At 43.7% G+C, this 17,931-nt stretch overlaps 1 protein-coding gene across 3 annotated transcripts in view; it reads right to left on the bottom strand.

Annotated features, from left to right (window-relative positions):
- Window positions 1–759: 759 nt before the first annotated feature.
- The window catches only part of LOC140186844 (tyrosine-protein kinase HCK-like), a 147,830-nt gene continuing 130,658 nt past the window's right edge, over window positions 760–17,931 (bottom strand). The window contains exons 11-14 of one of the 3 annotated variants that reach the window (XM_072241509.1): window positions 9,500–9,653; window positions 7,584–7,715; window positions 5,787–6,031; window positions 760–4,971 (exon numbers count right to left, since the gene is read on the bottom strand). In XM_072241509.1, coding sequence (XP_072097610.1) covers window positions 5,829–6,031; window positions 7,584–7,715; window positions 9,500–9,653 — 489 coding nt within the window. In that variant the 3' untranslated portion in view covers window positions 760–4,971; window positions 5,787–5,828. Of the gene's footprint in view, window positions 6,032–7,583; window positions 7,716–9,499; window positions 9,654–17,931 lie in introns of all 3 variants that reach the window. The other 2 variants (XM_072241517.1, XM_072241500.1) reach the window with 2 other exon arrangements.

Below are 17,931 nucleotides of genomic sequence, written 5' to 3'. Positions count from 1 at the left end.
TAAGAAAAGATATGCTGACATTGGAAAGAGGTTCAAAGAAAGTTCACAAAAATGATTTCGGGATCAAAAGGCTTATTATATGTGGAGAGTTTGATTGCTCTAGGCCTGTACTCACTGGAACTTAGAAGAATGAGGGGTGATCTCATTGAATCCTATCGAGTGTGGATGTGGAGAGAATGTTTCCTATGCTAGGGGAGTTTAGGACCAGAGGACACAGAGGGACATCAACTTAGTATGGAGATGAGGAGGAATTTCTTAAGCCAGAGTGTGGTGAATCTTTGGAATTCATTGATACAGGCACTGTGGAGGCCAAGTCATTGTGTATATTTAAAACAGAAGTTGATATATTCTTGATTAGTTAGAGCATGAAAGGTTTTGGGGAGAATGCAGGAGATTGGGGCTGAGAGAGAAATGGATCAGCCTTGCTGAAACAGTGGAACAGACTCAAAGAGCCAAATGGCCTAATTGTGCTCATATATGTTACAGTCTTATGGTCTTACAATGAGTTTCCCGGGAAAATGGGGAAATACAAGCCTGGATTCCCTTTTGTTTTTTGTTGGGATTGATGGCCATTGTATTTGCTGATGGAAGGGTAAACTTAAAAGTTCAAACAAGAAAATATTGCTGATAAGTCCACTCTAAAAATGAAGGCGACTATGAAAATGTTTATAAAGATCAGATGTAAATTTGTACACTTCAGTACATAGAATCACCATTTATTCCACATTTTTGATTTGTTAAATTTCCGAACAAGTAACATTGGGATTAAGGCACTTTATTTCACACTTCAAGCCTTCATTGAAATATACATTATGTATTTTTGGAATTATAATTTCATGCTTTCAAGCCATGTGAAAAATGAATGCAGTTTATAAACCTTAAAGCATGTGCATACTCTAATCCATATTAAACAAAGCTACGATGCACTCAGATGACACCTAGTACATTCATTGCTATAAATTATTCCCAAAACATACACACCTGATTAAAAAAAACTTAGAAACAAATATATTCTAACAATAAAAGAGGCCAATAAAACTCAAGCTCTTTAAAAAAAAACCATTATAGATTGGAATTACTTCACTGGTTTGGCTTCAGTAGCAATCTCTTTCTGTGTCAAGCTGCCCAATTTCCGGAACAGTCCTTCTGCTTCAAAGGCAATCCTGCTGGACTATCCTGCAACACACACAAAATGCTCAAGGAACTCAGCAGGCCAGGCAGCATCTATGGGAAAAAAGTACAGTCGACATTTCAGGCCGAAACCTTTCAGCAGAAGGGTACTTTTCTGCATAGATGCTGCCTGGCTTGCTGTGTTCCTCCGGCATTTTGTGTGTGTTGCTCAGATTTCCAGCAACTTCAGATTTTCTCTTGTTTGTGAGAAAATCCTGCAGCTCACTTGTTCGTGGTACAGTTCCCGTTGCTGAAAAATTAATGTTTTTCCAGTATTTCACACTTTAAACTGCACATTTTGCATTTAGTTTGGACCTGGGGCCCCCTTAGCTTTGGGCTAAGAGCATCAATTTTTCAGAAATTGGTTGCTGAACAGTTCAGTGCTCAGTATTCTGAATTTACCTGAGCTTACCTTCTTAACATTGTTAACTTCACGCAAGAGGAATTGGCAGATATTCCATTAGTTGTCATAACCTTATTGGGGATTCAGGTGGAGCCAGTCCCATTGGAATAGCTCCCTCAAGAAGGGAGTTGTTCTGATGGGACAGGCTCCATTTGAACCATTCTGAAACCAGGGTCCTGGTGAATCACGTAACTGAGCTGTAGATTGGGCTTTAAGCTAATTAGTAGGAGATGGGTTCAATAGCTTGGAGAAGTATGGATAAAGTAAAAGGGAAAGAGTGCAGCAGAGGCTACTAAAGACTCTAGTATAAAGAATAAGAGAGATTTTAGAAAAGGATAAGATTTTATCTTTAGGTATCATAGAAACAAAATTGAGAAGAAGTGAGGTGATTACTGGAATGAAAATGTCAAAAACAAATGCACACAGTACACAAAATAAAGATGATAAGCTTGTACCACAGCTAGAAATTGTTAAGTCTGACTGTGGATTTCACAGATTAGTGGTTGAAGGAAGAACACAGCTGGAAGCAAAATATCCAAGGATAAATATCACATTGAAAAGACAGGCAGGTAGTTAGAGGGGGTGGCATGGCTCTGTTGGTATAAAATGAAATATTCTCTGGAAAGAAGTGACATACGATCGGAAGATGTAGAATTCTTGTCGGTAGACTTAAGAAACTGCAAGGGTAAAAAGACCCTGCTGGGAGTTATTACAGGCCTCCAAATAGTAGCCAGGATGTGATGTATAAATTAAAATGGGAGATAGAAAAGGCATGTAAAAAGGGTAAGGTTACAATGGTATCAGGGGATTTCAATATGCAGGGTGATTGGGAAAATCAGGTTGGTATTGGACCGCAAGTGAAGGAAATTGTAGAATGCCTATGAGATGGCTTTTTCGAGCAGCCTGTGGTCTAGCCCATTTGGGAAAAGGCAACTCTGGATTGGGTGTTGTATAATGTACCAGAGTTGATTAAGGACCTTAAGGCAAAGGAATCCTTAGGAATCCATATTATGATCATAATATGGTAAAATTCACCCTGTAGTTTGAGAGGGAGAAGCTAAAATTGTATATATCAGTATCACAGTTGAGCAAAGGCAACTACAGAGGCATAAGAGATGAGCTGGCCAAGGTTGATTGGAAAGGGACAGTAGCAGGAATGATGGTAGAGTAGCCATGGCTGGAGTTTCAGGGAATAATTCAGAAGACGCATGAACATTTCATCCCAAGGAAAATGAAGCATTCTAAAGGGAGCACAAGGCAATCATGTCTGATGAGGCAAGTCAAAGACAGCAAAAATAGCATACAATATAGCAAAAATTAGTGGGAAGCTAGAGGATTGTGAAGCTTTTAAATACCAGCAGAAGACAACTAAAAAAGGAAGGAGAAAAAAATGAATATCAAGATAAGCTATCCAATAATGTTCAAGAGAATCTGAAAAGTCTTTTCAGATATATAAATAGTAGAAGAGAGGCAAGACTGGATATCAACTGCTAGAAAATGATGCCGGAGAGGTACTAATGGGGAACAAAGAAATGATGGATGAGTGAATGTGTATTTTGTGTCAGTATTCACTGAGGAAGACACCAACAGTATGCCATAAATTTGAGTATGTTAGGGATTAGAAGTGAGCATAGTTGCTGATACTGAGGAGAAGATGCTTGGGAAGCTGAACGGTCTAAGATAAATAGGTTACGTGGACCAGATGGACTACACCCCAAGGTTCTGAAAGATTTAGATGAAGAGATTGTAGAGGCATTATTAAAGATCTTTCAAGAATCACTTCTGGAAGAGCTCTGGAAGACTGGAAATTTGCAAGTGTCACTGCACTATTTAAGAAAGGAGAGAGGCAAAAGACAGGAAATTATAGGCCAGTTAGCCTAAATTTATTGGTTGGCAAGATAGTTGGAGTCTATTATTAAGGATGCACTTGGTGCCGCATGATAATATGATACAAATTCAGCATGCTTTCCTTAAGGGAAAATCTTGCCTGAAAAATCTGTTGGAATTCTTGAGGAAGTAACAAGCTGGATAGACAAAGAAGAATAAGTAGACATTGTTTACTTAGATTTTCAGAAAGCCTCTGATGAGGTGTCATACTTGAGGCTGCTTAACAAGGTAAGATCCCATGGTATTACAGAATAGATACGAACATGGATAGAAGATTGGCTGAGTGGCAGAAGGCAAAGAGTGGAAATCAAGGGGGCCTTTTCTGATTGGCTCCTGGTGACGAGTGGTGTTCTGCAATGGTCAGTTTGGGTCTGCAAATATTTATGTTATATATTACAGAATGACAGATGACAGAATTTATGGCTTTGTGAGCAAGGCAGGTAAAACCATAGATAGTGTTGAGAAAGCAGAAGTCAGAAGGACCTAAACGGATTGGAAAATGGGCAGAGAGTTGACAAATGGAATACAGTATAGGGAAGCATATGATCACGTACTTTGGTAGAAGGAATAAAGCCTTAGACTATTTTCTAAATGAGGAGAGAATTCAGAAATTGGAGGTGCAAAAGGATTTGGAAGTCCCGGTGCAGGATTTCCGAAAGGTTAACTTGCAGGTTAAGTCAGTTGTGAGGAAGGCAAATGTGATGTTAACGATCATTCAACAGGACTAGAATATAAAAGCAAGGATGTAATGTTGAGGCTTTATAAGGCATTGGGGAGACCACATTTGGTGTATATTAACAGTTTTGACCTTCATGTATAAAAAAATAAAATGATATGCTGCCATTGGAGAGTGTCCAGAGAAGGTTTACAAGAATGTAAGAATTCACATACAAGGAGTGTTTGATGGCTCTGGGCCTGTATTCACTGGAGTTTACAATAATGAGGGGAAATCTCATTGAAACCTACTGAATACTGAAAGGCCTGGATAGAGTGGGCTTGGAGAAGATGGTGCCAATAATGTAAGAGTCTGAGACCAGAGGGCACAGCCTCAGAATGGAAGGATGACCTTTTAGAACAGAAATAAGGAGAATTTCTTTTTAGCCAGAGGGTGTGAATCTGTGGAAGCCAAGTCAATGGGCATATTTAAAGTAGAGGTTGATAGGCTCTTGATTAGTAAGGGTGTTACAGGTTGCAGGGAGAAGGCAGGAGAATTGGGTTGAGAGGGAAAATAAATTAGCCATGATAAAATAATGGAACAGACTCAATGGGCCAAATGGCCTAATTCTACTCTGTCTTATTATTGTTTGGTCTAAAGCTAATCATTCTTTTCTGTAAGTCTCACAAAGCTGATGAACAGAATGGTAACATGGACCAAAATCAAAAATACTGCAGATGCTGAAAATCTGAAACAAAAAAAAAAGGAGAATGCTGGAAACATTCGGATGATCAGATGCACATTCTTTGATCTTTATTGTTAACTCTTCTTGTCCTTCCACAGGTTAGTTGATCTGCTGATAGACATACGTATAGGTAGTTAGGAAATATTTAAAACATTGGGTATATTCAAAGTGGAGATTGATAGGTTCTTGATTTGTAAGGATATTTACGGTTATGAGGAGAAGGCAGGAGAATAGGGTTGAGAGGGAAAATAAATCAGCCGTGATTGTATGGCCAAGCAGACTCGATGCGACAAATAGCCTAATTCTTTTCCTAATGTCTTTATGGTCTTTTTGAAAATATTTGTGATCATCAAATTCTTCTGTTATTTTTTAAGCAACTCTCTATACTCTACAGATTTTGGGAATATATGATTCAAGCTTTTTACAAATAGATTAAGTTATTTCCTATAATCACTGTGTAGATGACTACAACAACTATGTATGTTAAAGAAACACTCCATGTTACGAGATCCTTATGTGGTTCTGAAATAATTCAATTATTTTTCTATTTATGAAACATCTAATTGATATAGTTGCATAAGGGGCTATAGCCAAGAATCTGACATGGGAGTACTGCCTTCAGTATAAAAATAGTGCACAATAAAAAATAAATTGTGATGACAATGAATATACAGTACCAATATTATTTTAAACAGTATTTCAGCAAAAATAAACCTTTTGTTCAGCCTTCCAAGAACTGACGATTTTTAAAAGATTTTTTAGAATATTTGTTACTACACATTAAAAAATGTCATTGAAAATATTTAACATTGAAAACACATTGACTACAGTTAATAATGTTAAAAATGATTCATTCTTTGGATGTGGTGCAAAAATGCAAGTGCAGATCTTAATGAGTCAAAACTAAAACGGATGTTTTGAGTTACTTTTTTTTTGCATTGTCCAATTGTGTTCATATCGGCACTTCATTATGGCTGCTGCTGGTACTGGCTCTCTGTTGCTGTAAAGAAGTCTTCAAGAACGCTCTGCAAATACTCAAAAGTGGGACGTTCTTCTGCTTTGTTCTTCCAGCATTTCATCATAATCTCATACAGCTCTACAGGGCATACATCTGGACGTGGCATTCGATAGCCATGTTCTAGTGAGCGGATCACATCTGGGTTTGACATTCCTTTAAATAAAGCAAATGTAACTAAGTGCTTAAATTTATTTAATTGTACTTTAATGTAGTCTTTCACTGCATCTTTCGAACTTTAGCATATTTCCCCAACTCACTTATTAACTAGAGCATGAATTTAGGAATTGATTGAAAGACATTTCTGAGGACTTTAAATAATTAATTGCATGTTTGCTACTAATACTGTAGTCAGATTGAGTGAATTGAGTGCAATTATTAGTCACTAGTTGTAAGTTAACAAGACGATACACAACATGGCATTCATCCTACAACTGGAGCATTAATGTGATGCATATGTGTACTTGTGAATATGATAATAAACTTGACTTTGACTTTGAGGGTTAACAAGAGGCAGTTTTTCCACAGAGTTAATTTAAAGTGTAGAAGATCAAGTCATCCAGGATGAAAGAAAAGAAACAAGGAGAGAGAAGGGGGGGGAGAGGGGGGGAGAGAGAGAGGGGGAGGGGAGAGAGAGGGGGAGGGGAGATAGAGGGGGAGGGGAGAGAGAGGGGAGGGGAGAGGGGGAGAGAGGGGGAGGGGGAAGGGGAGAGAAGGGGAGAGGGAAGGAGAGAAGGGGAGAGGGAAGGGGAGAGGGGGAGGGGGGAGGGGAGAGGGAGAGGGGGGAGGGGAGAGGGGGAGGGGGAAGTGGAGAGGGGGGAGGGGAGAGGGGGGAGGGGAGGGGAGGGGGGAGGGGGAGAGAGGGGGAGGGGGAGGGGGAGGGGGAGATAGGAGGTGGAATGTGGACAAGGGTACAGAAGGGGAGAAAGGGGAGGGGGGAAAGGAGGGGGAGGGGGAGGGGTGATGAGGAGAGGGGGTGGGGAAGGGGAGAGAGGGAAGAAAGGTGGAGAGAGAGGGAGAGAGAGGGGAGAGAGGGGGGAGAGAGGGGGAGGGGTGATGAGGAGAGGGGGTAGGGAAGGGGAGAGAGAGGGGAGGGGGAGAGAGAGGGGAGAGAGGGGGAGAGGGGAGATAGGAGGGGGAATGTGGACAAGGGTACAGAGGGGGTAGAGGGGGAGAGGGGGCCTGGAATGACTTGCCAGGGATGGTGGTGGAGGCTAAAACATTAGGAGTATTTAAGAGCCTCTTGGACAGGCACATGGATGAAAGAAAAATAGAGGGTTATGGGGTAGTGTGGGTTTAGTACGTTTTTTTAAAGGAATATATGTGTCAGCATAACATCAAGGGCCGAAGGGCCTGTACTGTGCTGTAGTATTCTAGTGTCTAGTGGGTAATGCAGAGCACCCGAATGAAACCCATGTGATTGCGTACAAGCTCCATAAAGACACCAGTGGGACTTGAACGCTGATCTTACAGTCATTGCACCGTAAAGCATTGGGGCTAACCACTTCTCTATGATGCTGCTCTAGTCCAATGTTAAATAAGTACCTGAGTCAGGGGACTTAACCACCGCAGTATGAATATTAAATGCATCTATTTCACAGTGACCTCCACAGATATAGTGATTACACGTTAGGTATGAAGTGAGGCAAGGCTCATGCAACAAAACTACATTTCTGCTTAGCGTGGAAGGATGACAATCTCTACAGACCTGGATATGGAGTTCGGCCATATGTGATAGTTTCCATGAGAACGATTCCAAAGGACCACACATCGGACTTGATTGTAAATGATCCAAAGTTAATGGCTTCTGGTGCTGTCCATTTGATGGGAAACTTGGCACCTAGCAAGTAGTAAATGGAGATTATAGAATCAATGCCTATAACATTAACATTACAGAAACACAAGAGATTCTGCAGATGCTGGAAATATTGAGCATCACACACAAAATGCTGGAGGAACTCAGCAAGTTTGGGTAGCATCTTGCTGAGATGGAGGGGAATCGGCAGTTGACTCGCTAAGGTAACACATCAAGTGAAAATTCTTTCTGCTTCAGTACAGGGCAGATTTCATATGCAAACCTGCAATGCGATACACAAACAATTGTTGTTACCCTGCACTGTACTAGAGTGGACAGTCTTTCTAAAGCCACACGCCTCTCTATCTTATTGGTCACTGTAAGACAGAATGAAATCCAGTTATCTCTTTCTGAACAGAGTGCGATAACAACCTGGTTTATATAACAGTGAATGGCAAAATGCAAAATGCAGTAAATATCACCAATTTAGCATGGAAGGATCTAAACTTCAGTGAACACTGCAGACATTGTTAACCCTGTTCCGCACTGAGGTATAGGGAGAAGAAATGCTTTAAAAACATTTTTTTAAAATTTAGAGATACCTCATGGTAACAGGCCCTTCTGCCTAAAGGGGGCCGTGCTACCCGATTATACCCACTAACCTGCATATCGTTGGAGCGTCTGTGGAAACCACAGGAAACCCACGTGGTCATGGGGAGAATGAACACAATCCTTACAGACAAGTGCCCTGGTTACTGGCACTGTAATAGCATTTTCCTAACCACTATTTATCATGCTGCCCCTGTGCTATCATGGGCCCAACGCACTGATGAAATTACGAAGTCATGACAGTGGCTCTGCTTCATTAGGGGTTTGGGGAGATTTTCTATGTCACCAAAGACTCATACAAACTCATACAAATGTAAGGTGGAGAGCATTCTGACTATTTGCATCACAGCCTGGTATGGAATTAAATGGACTGCAGGAAGCTACAGAGAGTTATCAGCCAACTCTATCATGGGCACAGTCCTGCTCACCAGTGAGGATATCTTCAAGAGGAGGTGACATTCATCATTATGGAACTTCACAATCTACGATATGCCCTCTTCTTGTTACTATTAGCAGAGAGGAGGTATGGGAGCCTGAAAACCCATGTTCAAAACCCTTCCAACTTCAGATTTCTGAACGGCCCATTAATCCATGACACTACCTTGATTTTCCTTCCCCTCCCCTACTATTTATTTATGATTGTAATTTATAGTGATTTTAATGTCTTTTCTCTGTACTGCTGTCACAAAGGAACAAATTTTACATCATATGTCAAGGATAATAAATCTGATTCACTGTTCTTAGAATAAGACAGTAATGGGGCATCTTCCAACAGAGACGACGTTAGTGATCGATTTGATTTGAAGGAATGAAGAACGACACAAGTAAGGTTTTAGATTTAAGTAAGGTGAATGTTGCAAGGAAAATATGATTACTCTGCAGATGAACAGAAGAAGCTTTAGTACAATACAAATCTTGTACATGCCTTTACTCGAAGAATAACTCATCTGCAATCATTAATTTAGGTTAGAAATAGAATCAAGCTAAATGAAATGGCTTGTACAGATTGCAATGAGATGTGGAAACTCAGAAAGTTCAGAGATCCATGAAAAGCAACAGAGGATATATTGAATGCAATATGATGCTAAAAGTGATTTTTCGAAAGGCAGAATATTAATTAGTAGTTTCAGAGACACTTTGTGATAATGGTGCAGTTGCTGGCTTGCAAACTCATCTTGTACATAGCTGGGGATGCAGACAGCTTCCATGGATTAACATACCTTCTCTGGCTGTATATTCATTATCTTCAATTATTCTGGCTAGGCCAAAGTCAGCGATCTTGCAAACCAACATGTGAGACACTAAGATATTGGCAGCCCTCAAATCTCTGTGTATATAGTTCTTGGATTCAATATAGGCCATTCCTTCTGCAATCTTAAAATAACAAGTCATTAGAATTACATATGATTCAATTAAATAAACATTCCAAGACCATAAGGGTATAGCTATTTTTACAATAATTAATTTACAATTAAAACGCCAGAAATTTATTCACCCTGGTAACGAATTGTTTATGATATTCCCTAAGTTACTTCAAAATTAACTATTAGTTAAAAGTTGGAACAGCATTAATTACCCAACTGCCAACTTCAACATGAGTTTCAAGTTGAACCACTTTCTTTTCTGAAGGATTGTCATTACTTGGCAACAAGTCATGGTTTTAAACTTCCTCTACAGTTTGGCAACTAAGTTTATACAACTGTCTAATCTCAATGAGAAGTATGTTATAAAGGTGGCAAAAAACAAGCAGAAATAACTTTTTTGTCTGAACTTCTTCCTTAATCTAAGGTTCTCTGTATCTTTTGTGCACTGAATTGTAGAATGTGGATGGCACTAACAAGACCCAGTATTTATCGTCCATGACCAATTGCTCCAGAACTGTAGATGCTGTTCAGGGACAGCTATATCAGTGGCTCTAGGGTCACATTTTAGCCTGATAAGGCTAATAAATGGATTTTGCAACAAGCTAGTACTTATGGTTACTGTTCTGATATTGTCTTTTTATTGTGGATTTACGTATTTACATGAACTTAACTTCCAAGCTGCCATGTGATATTTGAGTTCATGCCTCCAGATCAGACCTGGGGCTCTGGACACTAGACAATTAATCAAAATTCAAGATTGGTTAATGTCATTTCCAGTGCACAAGTGTAAAGGAGAATTGTTACTCCAGATCCAATGCAGCAAGTGAAAAACACAGTAGGTAAAGACATACTAAAAAATACAATGAATATAAATATAACAAGTACAAAGATACAGTAAGAAAATAAAAAAGGCTAAAATAATATTACTGTTCATTGTTAGGAAACTTGAATATAAAGTTAGTGAGGTTTTGCTTTGGCTATGTAGTGTGATACCTCATCTGGAATATTGGGCACAGTTGGCTTACTCATTTAAGGAAGAATGTAAATGCTTTGGAAGCAGTTCAGAGAATAGAATAACAATTGGAATGAGATATTTGTCTTATGAAGAACTGCTGGCATTTAGAAGAAAGTTAGGTTTGTTGATTGAAACACGAGATGCTGAGGTGTTTTGCTGGATGGTGTTGGGAAAGTGTTTTCTCTTGTGGGAGAATGCAGAACCAGGTGCTTTTTAAAAAATAAGTAGCACCCATTTAGGAAATAGGCACCACCTTTCCTTTCAAAAGCGTGAGAGGTTTTGGGATATTCTCATTCAATGAGTGGTGAAAGCAGTATTTAAGGCATGTGTAGATCGATACATGATAGGCAAGGGGTTAAAAGCTTTCCACTGGGAGATGTTACCATCAGGTCAGCCATAGTCTTATTTAATAGTGTAAGAGACTTAAGGGGTTGTGTTGACAGCTACTGCTAATTGTAATGTTAATATGTACTGTAATATATTTCTTCTGGCTGGACTCATGGCCCCGCTGTTTGTCCATCCCAACCCATTTCCACATTTACTCTAAGTTTCTATTTCATTCTGTTTATAAATAGCTTCTTTCCATCATTCTTTCTTTCTGTTTTGGTTAATATTCCATAATCTACATTAAAAAAAATTCAACCACATTCCAAATTTTAATACCACCCATCTTCGAATTAGAAACAAGTCCAGTTCACCCACCATCCCCAAAACAACAAATTTCACAACTTATGTCACTGATATTAAACCTGATTTTGATTACTCTAACCTGCATTGACTCCTGATTGAGGAGTGTCCTGTTTCAGTTTTTTTCTGAAATCTAGCCCTAAGATCCACAGAGATAATTGTGTTTTTCCTATTTTGGCTGATAGCATGTAGCGGTGTGCTACACACAGCGCTAAAATAACCACACGTAGTCGGTGAGTTAGATTTGCGATGAAAGAGATTTATTCAAACTTCGCGGCCTGCTTTAAAGCCTTCCCGTTCCCGCTCTCCCTGGGCAGGACTGCTGTGGGGAATGCATATTCTCCAACCCTTTCCGCGCGTGGGATTTTCCCCCTGCTGGTGAAGATGGCCTGGCGCCCTTTTTGGGGCCGGCCCTCTGCCTGCGTGCGCTGTTTCGTAAACCGGCCTGTGGGTGCTAGAAAGTGGGTCGCCACATAACCCCCCCTCCCCCCCAGAACCAGTGATACCTCCCCCAATGTCCACAGTCTGGATCGGCCTCTGTTTGGGAGGTCTGCCCCTGCGCCGCAGTGCCTGAGCCCGGACTGGCTGCGCCAGGTCCACATGGGCCAGTTTGAGTCGGTCCACTGTGAAAACCTCCTCTCTCCCCCCAATGTCCAGCACGAACGTGGACCCGTTGTTTCTGATCACCTTAAACAGCCCCTCGTAGGGCCGCTGTAGCGGTGCCCGGTGTCCGCCCCGTCGTACAAAAAGAAACTTACAGTTCTGCAGGTCTTTGGGTACGCAGGTCGGGCTCTGTCCATGCTGTGAAGTGGGTATGGGGGCCAGGTTACCGAGCCTCTCCCGTAGTCTGTCCAGGACTGCTGTGGGTTCTTCCTCTTGCTCCCTTTGGGCTGGTATGAACTCTCCTGGGATGACCAGGGGTGTGCCGTACACCAACTCGGCCGACGAGGTGTGCAGATCCTCCTCGGGCTCCGTGCGGATTCTGAGCAGGACCCAGGGAAGTTCGTCCACCCAGTTAGGCCCCTCCAGGTGGGCCATGAGAGCTGACTGCAGGTGATGGTGGAAACGCTCCACTAGTCCATTCCAGTGTGGGTGGTAGGCAGTTGTCTGGTGTAGCTGCGATCCTAAAAGGCTGGCCATAGCTGACCACAGGCTGGAGGTGAACTGGCCGCCCCTGTCGGAGGTAATATGGGCCGGTACCCCGAAGCGGGCTACCCAGGTTGCAATCAGTGCTCAGGTGCAGGATTCGGAGGTGGTGTCTGTGAGTGGGACTGCCTCTGGCCATCTGGTGAACCGATCTATCATAGTTAGGAGGTACCGCGCTCCTCGCGACACTGGCAGGGGCCCCACGATATCCACGTGAATGTGGTCGAACCTCCGGCGGGTGAGTTCGAACTGCTGCGGCGGAGCCTTGGTGTGCCACTGCACCTTGGCCGTTTGGCACTGCATGCACATTTTGGCCCATTCACTGACCTGTTTACAAAGTCCATGCCACATGAATCTGTTGGCGACCAGCCGGACGGTTGTCCTGATGGAGGGGTGCGCAAAGTTGTGAATGGATTCGAAAACCCGCCGGCGCCAGGCTGCTGGGACGACAGGGCGAGGTTGGCCGGTAGCTACGCCACATAGTAGGGTCCTCTCACCTGGGCCTACGGGGAGGTCTTGGAGCTGCAAACTGGAGACTGCAGTTTTGTAACTAGGGATCTCATCGTCTGCCTGCTGTGCCTCTGCCAGCGCTGCATAGTCCACCCCCTGGGACAGGGCATGTATGGTAGGTCTGGATAGTGCGTCTGCCACGATGTTGTCCTTTCCCGAGACATGCCGGATGTCCATCGTGTACTCGGAGATTTAGGACAGATATTGCTGCTGGCGGGACGAGCAGGGGTTGGACACCTTCGTGAACGCAAAGGTAAGTGGTTTGTGGTCTGTGAACGCGGTGAAAGGCCTACCTTCTAAGTAGTACCTGAAATGCCGGATTGCCAGGTATAGTGCCAATAGCTCCCGGTCGAAAGCACTGTATTTGAGTTCCGGTGGTCGTAGGTGTTTGCTGAAGAACGCCAGGGGTTGCCAGCGACCCTCGATGAGTTGTTCCAGCACTCCACCAACTGCTGTGTTGGATGCGTCCACCGTGAGGGCAGTCGGAACGTCCGTTCTGGGGCGCACTAGCATCGCGGCATTTACCAAGGCTTCTTTGGTTTTAACGAAAGCGGCTGCGGTCTCTTCGTCCCAGGTTATGTCCTTGTCCTTACCTGACATCAGAGTGAACAGGGGGCGCATGGTTCGGGCTGCTGAGGGGAGGAAACGGTGGTAGAAATTCACCATACCCACGAATTCCTGCAGGACTTTGATTGTGTTGGGTCGGGGGAAGTGGCGGACCGCATCTACCTTGGCAGGCAGCAGGGTTGCCCCGTCTTTAGTAATCCTGTGGCCCAGGAAGTCGATGGTGTCGAGTCCGAACTGGCATTTGGCTGGGTTGATTGTAAGGCCGAATTCGTTCAGTTGGGTGTAGAGTTGACGGAGGTGGGACAGATGCTCCTGACGACTACTGCTGGCTATGAGGATGTCGTCCAAATAGATGAATGCAAAGTCCAGGTCGCGTCCCACCACGTCCATTAGCCGCTGGAACGTCTATGCGGCATTCTTTAGGCCGAACGGCATTCGAAGGAATTCGAAAAGGCCGAACGGGGTGATGAGTGCTGTTTTGGGGATGTCGTCCGGATGTACCGGGATTTGATGGTATCCCCGGATGAGGTCTACCTTGGAAAAGATCCTTGCGCCGTGTAGGTTTGCTGCGAAGTCTTGAATGTGCGGTACAGGGTAGTGGTCTGGCATTCTCGCTGCATGGTCTCCAGCCCCCCCGTTGCCTTGGGCACCATGTGCAGGGGGGAGGCCCATGGGCTGTTGGACCATCGTATGATCCCCAATTCCTCCATCTTCTTGAACTCCTCCTTCACCAGTCGGAGCTTGTCCAGGGTAAGCCTTCGAGCACGGGCGTGGAGGGGTGGTCCTTGGGTTGGGATGTGGTGCTGTACTCCGTGTCTGGGCATGGCTGCCGTGAACTGCAGTGCCAGAACTGATGGGAAATCCGCCAGGATCCTGGTGAATTCATCGTCGGACAGCATGATGGAGTCCAGGTGTGGGGCTGGCAACTTGTCTTCACCCAGGGAGAACGTTTGAAAAGTCTTGGTGTGGACTAATCACTTCCCTTGCAGGTCGACCAGCAGGCTGTGGGGTCGTAGAAAATCCCCCCAGGAGTGGCTGGGCCACAGCGGCCAGTGTGAAGTCCCACGTGAACCGGCTGGAGCTGAACTGTAGCCGCACTGTGCGGGTGCCGTAGGTTCGTATTGTGCTGCCATTTGCGGCCCTCAGGGTGGGTCCTGGTTCTCTGTTGCGGGTGTAGTAACTTGTTGGAGGTAAAACGCTGATCTCCGCTGCTCCGGTGTCGACCAAAAAGCGGCGTCCCGACTGCTTGTCCCAGACATATAGGAGGCTGTCCTGATGGCCAGCTGCCATAGCCATCAGCGGCGGCTGGCCCTGGCATTTCCCAGGAATTTGCAGGGTGGTCTGCAGCAGTGGGCCTCTGTGCCCCACCGCTGGTGGTAGAAGCACCATTGTTCGTTGGGCTCTGCTGCCGGGCCTGGTCTGGTCTGTCGTTGGGCACGCGGCTTGGTGATCTGTGCAACGGACGCCCCTCTCTCTTTCCTGGCATTCCACAGCACATCTGCTCGGGCCGCCACCTCCTGGGGGTTGCTGAAATCTGCATCGGACAGCAGCAGGCATATGTCCTCGGGCAGTTGCTCTAGGAATGCCTGCTCAAACATGAGGCAGGGTTTGTGTCCTTCAGCCAGGGCCAGCATCTCGTTCATTAATGCTGACGGCGGCCTGTCTCCCAAACCATCCAGGTGCATTAAGCGGCGTGCTCGTTCGCGCCGTGAGAGTCCGAAAGTCCTAATGAGCAGGGCTTTGAATGCTGTGTATTTGTCGTCCTCCGGGGGCGAGTGTATAAACTCCTCAACTTGTGCAGCTGTCTCCTGGTCGAGGGAGCTCAGCACGTAGTAGTAACGAGTGGACTCCGAGGTTATCTACCGAATGTGGAATTAAGCTTCTGCTTGTTCGAACCACAGACAGGGTCTCAGCAGCCAAAAGCTTGGCAGTTGTAACGAAACTGCGTGAACAGACGCGGCATCAGTCATCTCTGGTCCAAATCTTTTTTGGGCCATCAGGGTCACCAATTGTAGCGGTGTGCTACACACAGCGGTAAAATAACCACACGGAGTCGGTGAGTTAGAGTTGCGATGAAAGAGATTTATTCAAACTTCGCAGCCTGCTTTAAAGCCTTCCTGTTCCCGCCCTTCCTGGGCAGGGCTGCTGTGGGGAATGCATATTCCCAGACCCTTTCCACGCGTGGGATTTTCCCCCTGCTGGTGAAGATGGCCTGGCGCCCTTTTTGGGGCTGGCCCTCTGCCTGCACGTGCTGTTTCGTGAGCCGGTTCGTGTGTGCTAGAAAGTGGGTCGCCACAAGCACATCCAAGAATTTAACTATGCAGCATTGTTCCGATGCCAAGGTCCTATATTCTGGAACCCCTCCCCCCACCAAATCTCCATGTTTCTTTATACTTTTATGTTTGTTAAGATATATATCTTTGGCTGATTTTTTAGTTATCTTAGTATTTCTTCATACATGATTCCATGTCAAAATTTTGAATTGCTTCCCTTGATCCAATACACATGAATTACAGTGAAGCTATTGATAAAGGCAATAGGATTATAATGCAATACATGATGAATGGAAATCCTTCCCTCACTCCACCTTCTGTTTTGCTTTCAATAAGAACAAGGAAATAGCGGAGAAGGGGATGAAGAAAGTGGTTTCATTTTCCAGTGTACATTTTACTTATCGTAGACGATGGCCAGTTTAATCTAACAGAGGAATTCCTATAAAGATTATTTCTTTCTCCAAATAATTAAACAAATTCCAAAAGTTTTGCAGAACACATATTACATGGACATTTGTACATCTTTTCAAATTTTCAAGGGATATGCTTCAGTTTATGCATTGTTGTCGATAGTTCCAAATACAACTATCGGCAGATTGAGTAGCCAACAAGTCACAACACAAAATTCACCAGATAGCCCAAGAATGATTGGGGAGTTAAAAATAAAGCAACTGAATTTTAATAGAATTTTCCTTGCTGTTTAGTAACTAGCTTTTCCCGGTTTTTCCTCTCTCCCTCAATCTTTTTCTGAGATGAATAATAATGCTGAGGCTTTGTAAGGCACTGGTAAGTATTGTGAGCAGTTTTGGGCCCCTTATCTAAGAAAGGATGTGCTGACAATGGAGAGAGTTCAGAAGAGGTTCACAAGAATAATCCTGAGATTGAAAGGCTTATTGACTGAGGAACAATTGATTGCTCTGGGTTTTTATTCACTGGAATTTAAAAGGATGATGTGGGGGGAGGGGAATCTCATTGAAGCCTATTCAATTTGAAAGGCCTCAGAACAGAGACAGAGTGGATGTGGAGAGGGTGTTTCCTATAGTGGGAGAGTCTAGAACCAGAGGGCACAGCCTCAGAACAGAGGGACGTCCATTTAGAAAGGAGTTGAAGAGTAATTTCCAGAGGGTAGTTAAACTGTGGAACTCATTGTCACAGGTGGCTGTGGAGGCTAAGTGATTGGGTGTATTTAAGGTGGAGCTTGATAGATTCTTGATTAGCCAGGGAGTGAAAGGCTACGGGGAGAAGGCAGGAGAATGGTGTTGAGAGGGAAATGGATCAACTATGATGAAATGGCAGAGCAGACTCGATGGACTGAGTGGCCTAATTCTGCTCCTTTGTCTTATAGCCTTATTTATATAATCCAAAAATAATCTAAAAAGCCTGGGATATTCTGGAAAACAGACCATGTGGTCAAGTTGCTGCATTATCCCATGGACTGGCTGCTCATGTGACTGTTTAATACTCAACTATCTTTTGAACTCCACCCAGTGTCACTTTCCTTGGGAAAAACAAACCACGCATTCTAACTTCTGTGAATTTGCTTTGGTTTAAAGCTTAAGTATTTGGGCAGAGGATAAAAAGGGACTTTTTTTTCAGCTCCTACTGTAAATGTTGGGTCTGTTAAGCAGAACATGGTAAAGACAATTTCCTTGTACTGTAAGGCATACACATGCTTAATGATATTTTTAGAACGCAAACCACCTCAATCATTGGCTTTTGAAATACTTGCATATGACCAAGACTTTTGAGATGAATGTGTGACATAGGATATTGCTGAGATAAAATATGCACAAACTGTTTTTGATCAGTTTACTCTTCTGGCCCCAGAGGTTTCCAGTCGCAGGGTGACAGCTGTTAACTGTTTTAAGTAACCCTGATAAAAACTGAGAGGCTGACACAGAGCAAGCAAATAAAGTGAAAATTTCCAGTTCCCCATATAGTACTGTATTTTAGCAAGCAATGGTGTTTTGGGTCACAGAACATATTTGAGAGCTTCCCTCTTTAGTATGATGATTCATAGGTGATATCTCATGGTAGGAGGAAAAGTAAACATTGTCCAGCCTGATACTGCCTTCTCCTAAAATCTTCCC

This window comes from Mobula birostris, chromosome 2, assembly GCF_030028105.1.
Source record: "Mobula birostris isolate sMobBir1 chromosome 2, sMobBir1.hap1, whole genome shotgun sequence".
Lineage (NCBI taxonomy): Eukaryota > Metazoa > Chordata > Chondrichthyes > Myliobatiformes > Myliobatidae > Mobula > Mobula birostris.
Note: the sequence above shows the minus strand (reverse complement) of the source record. Positions and strands in the feature narration are given on the sequence as shown.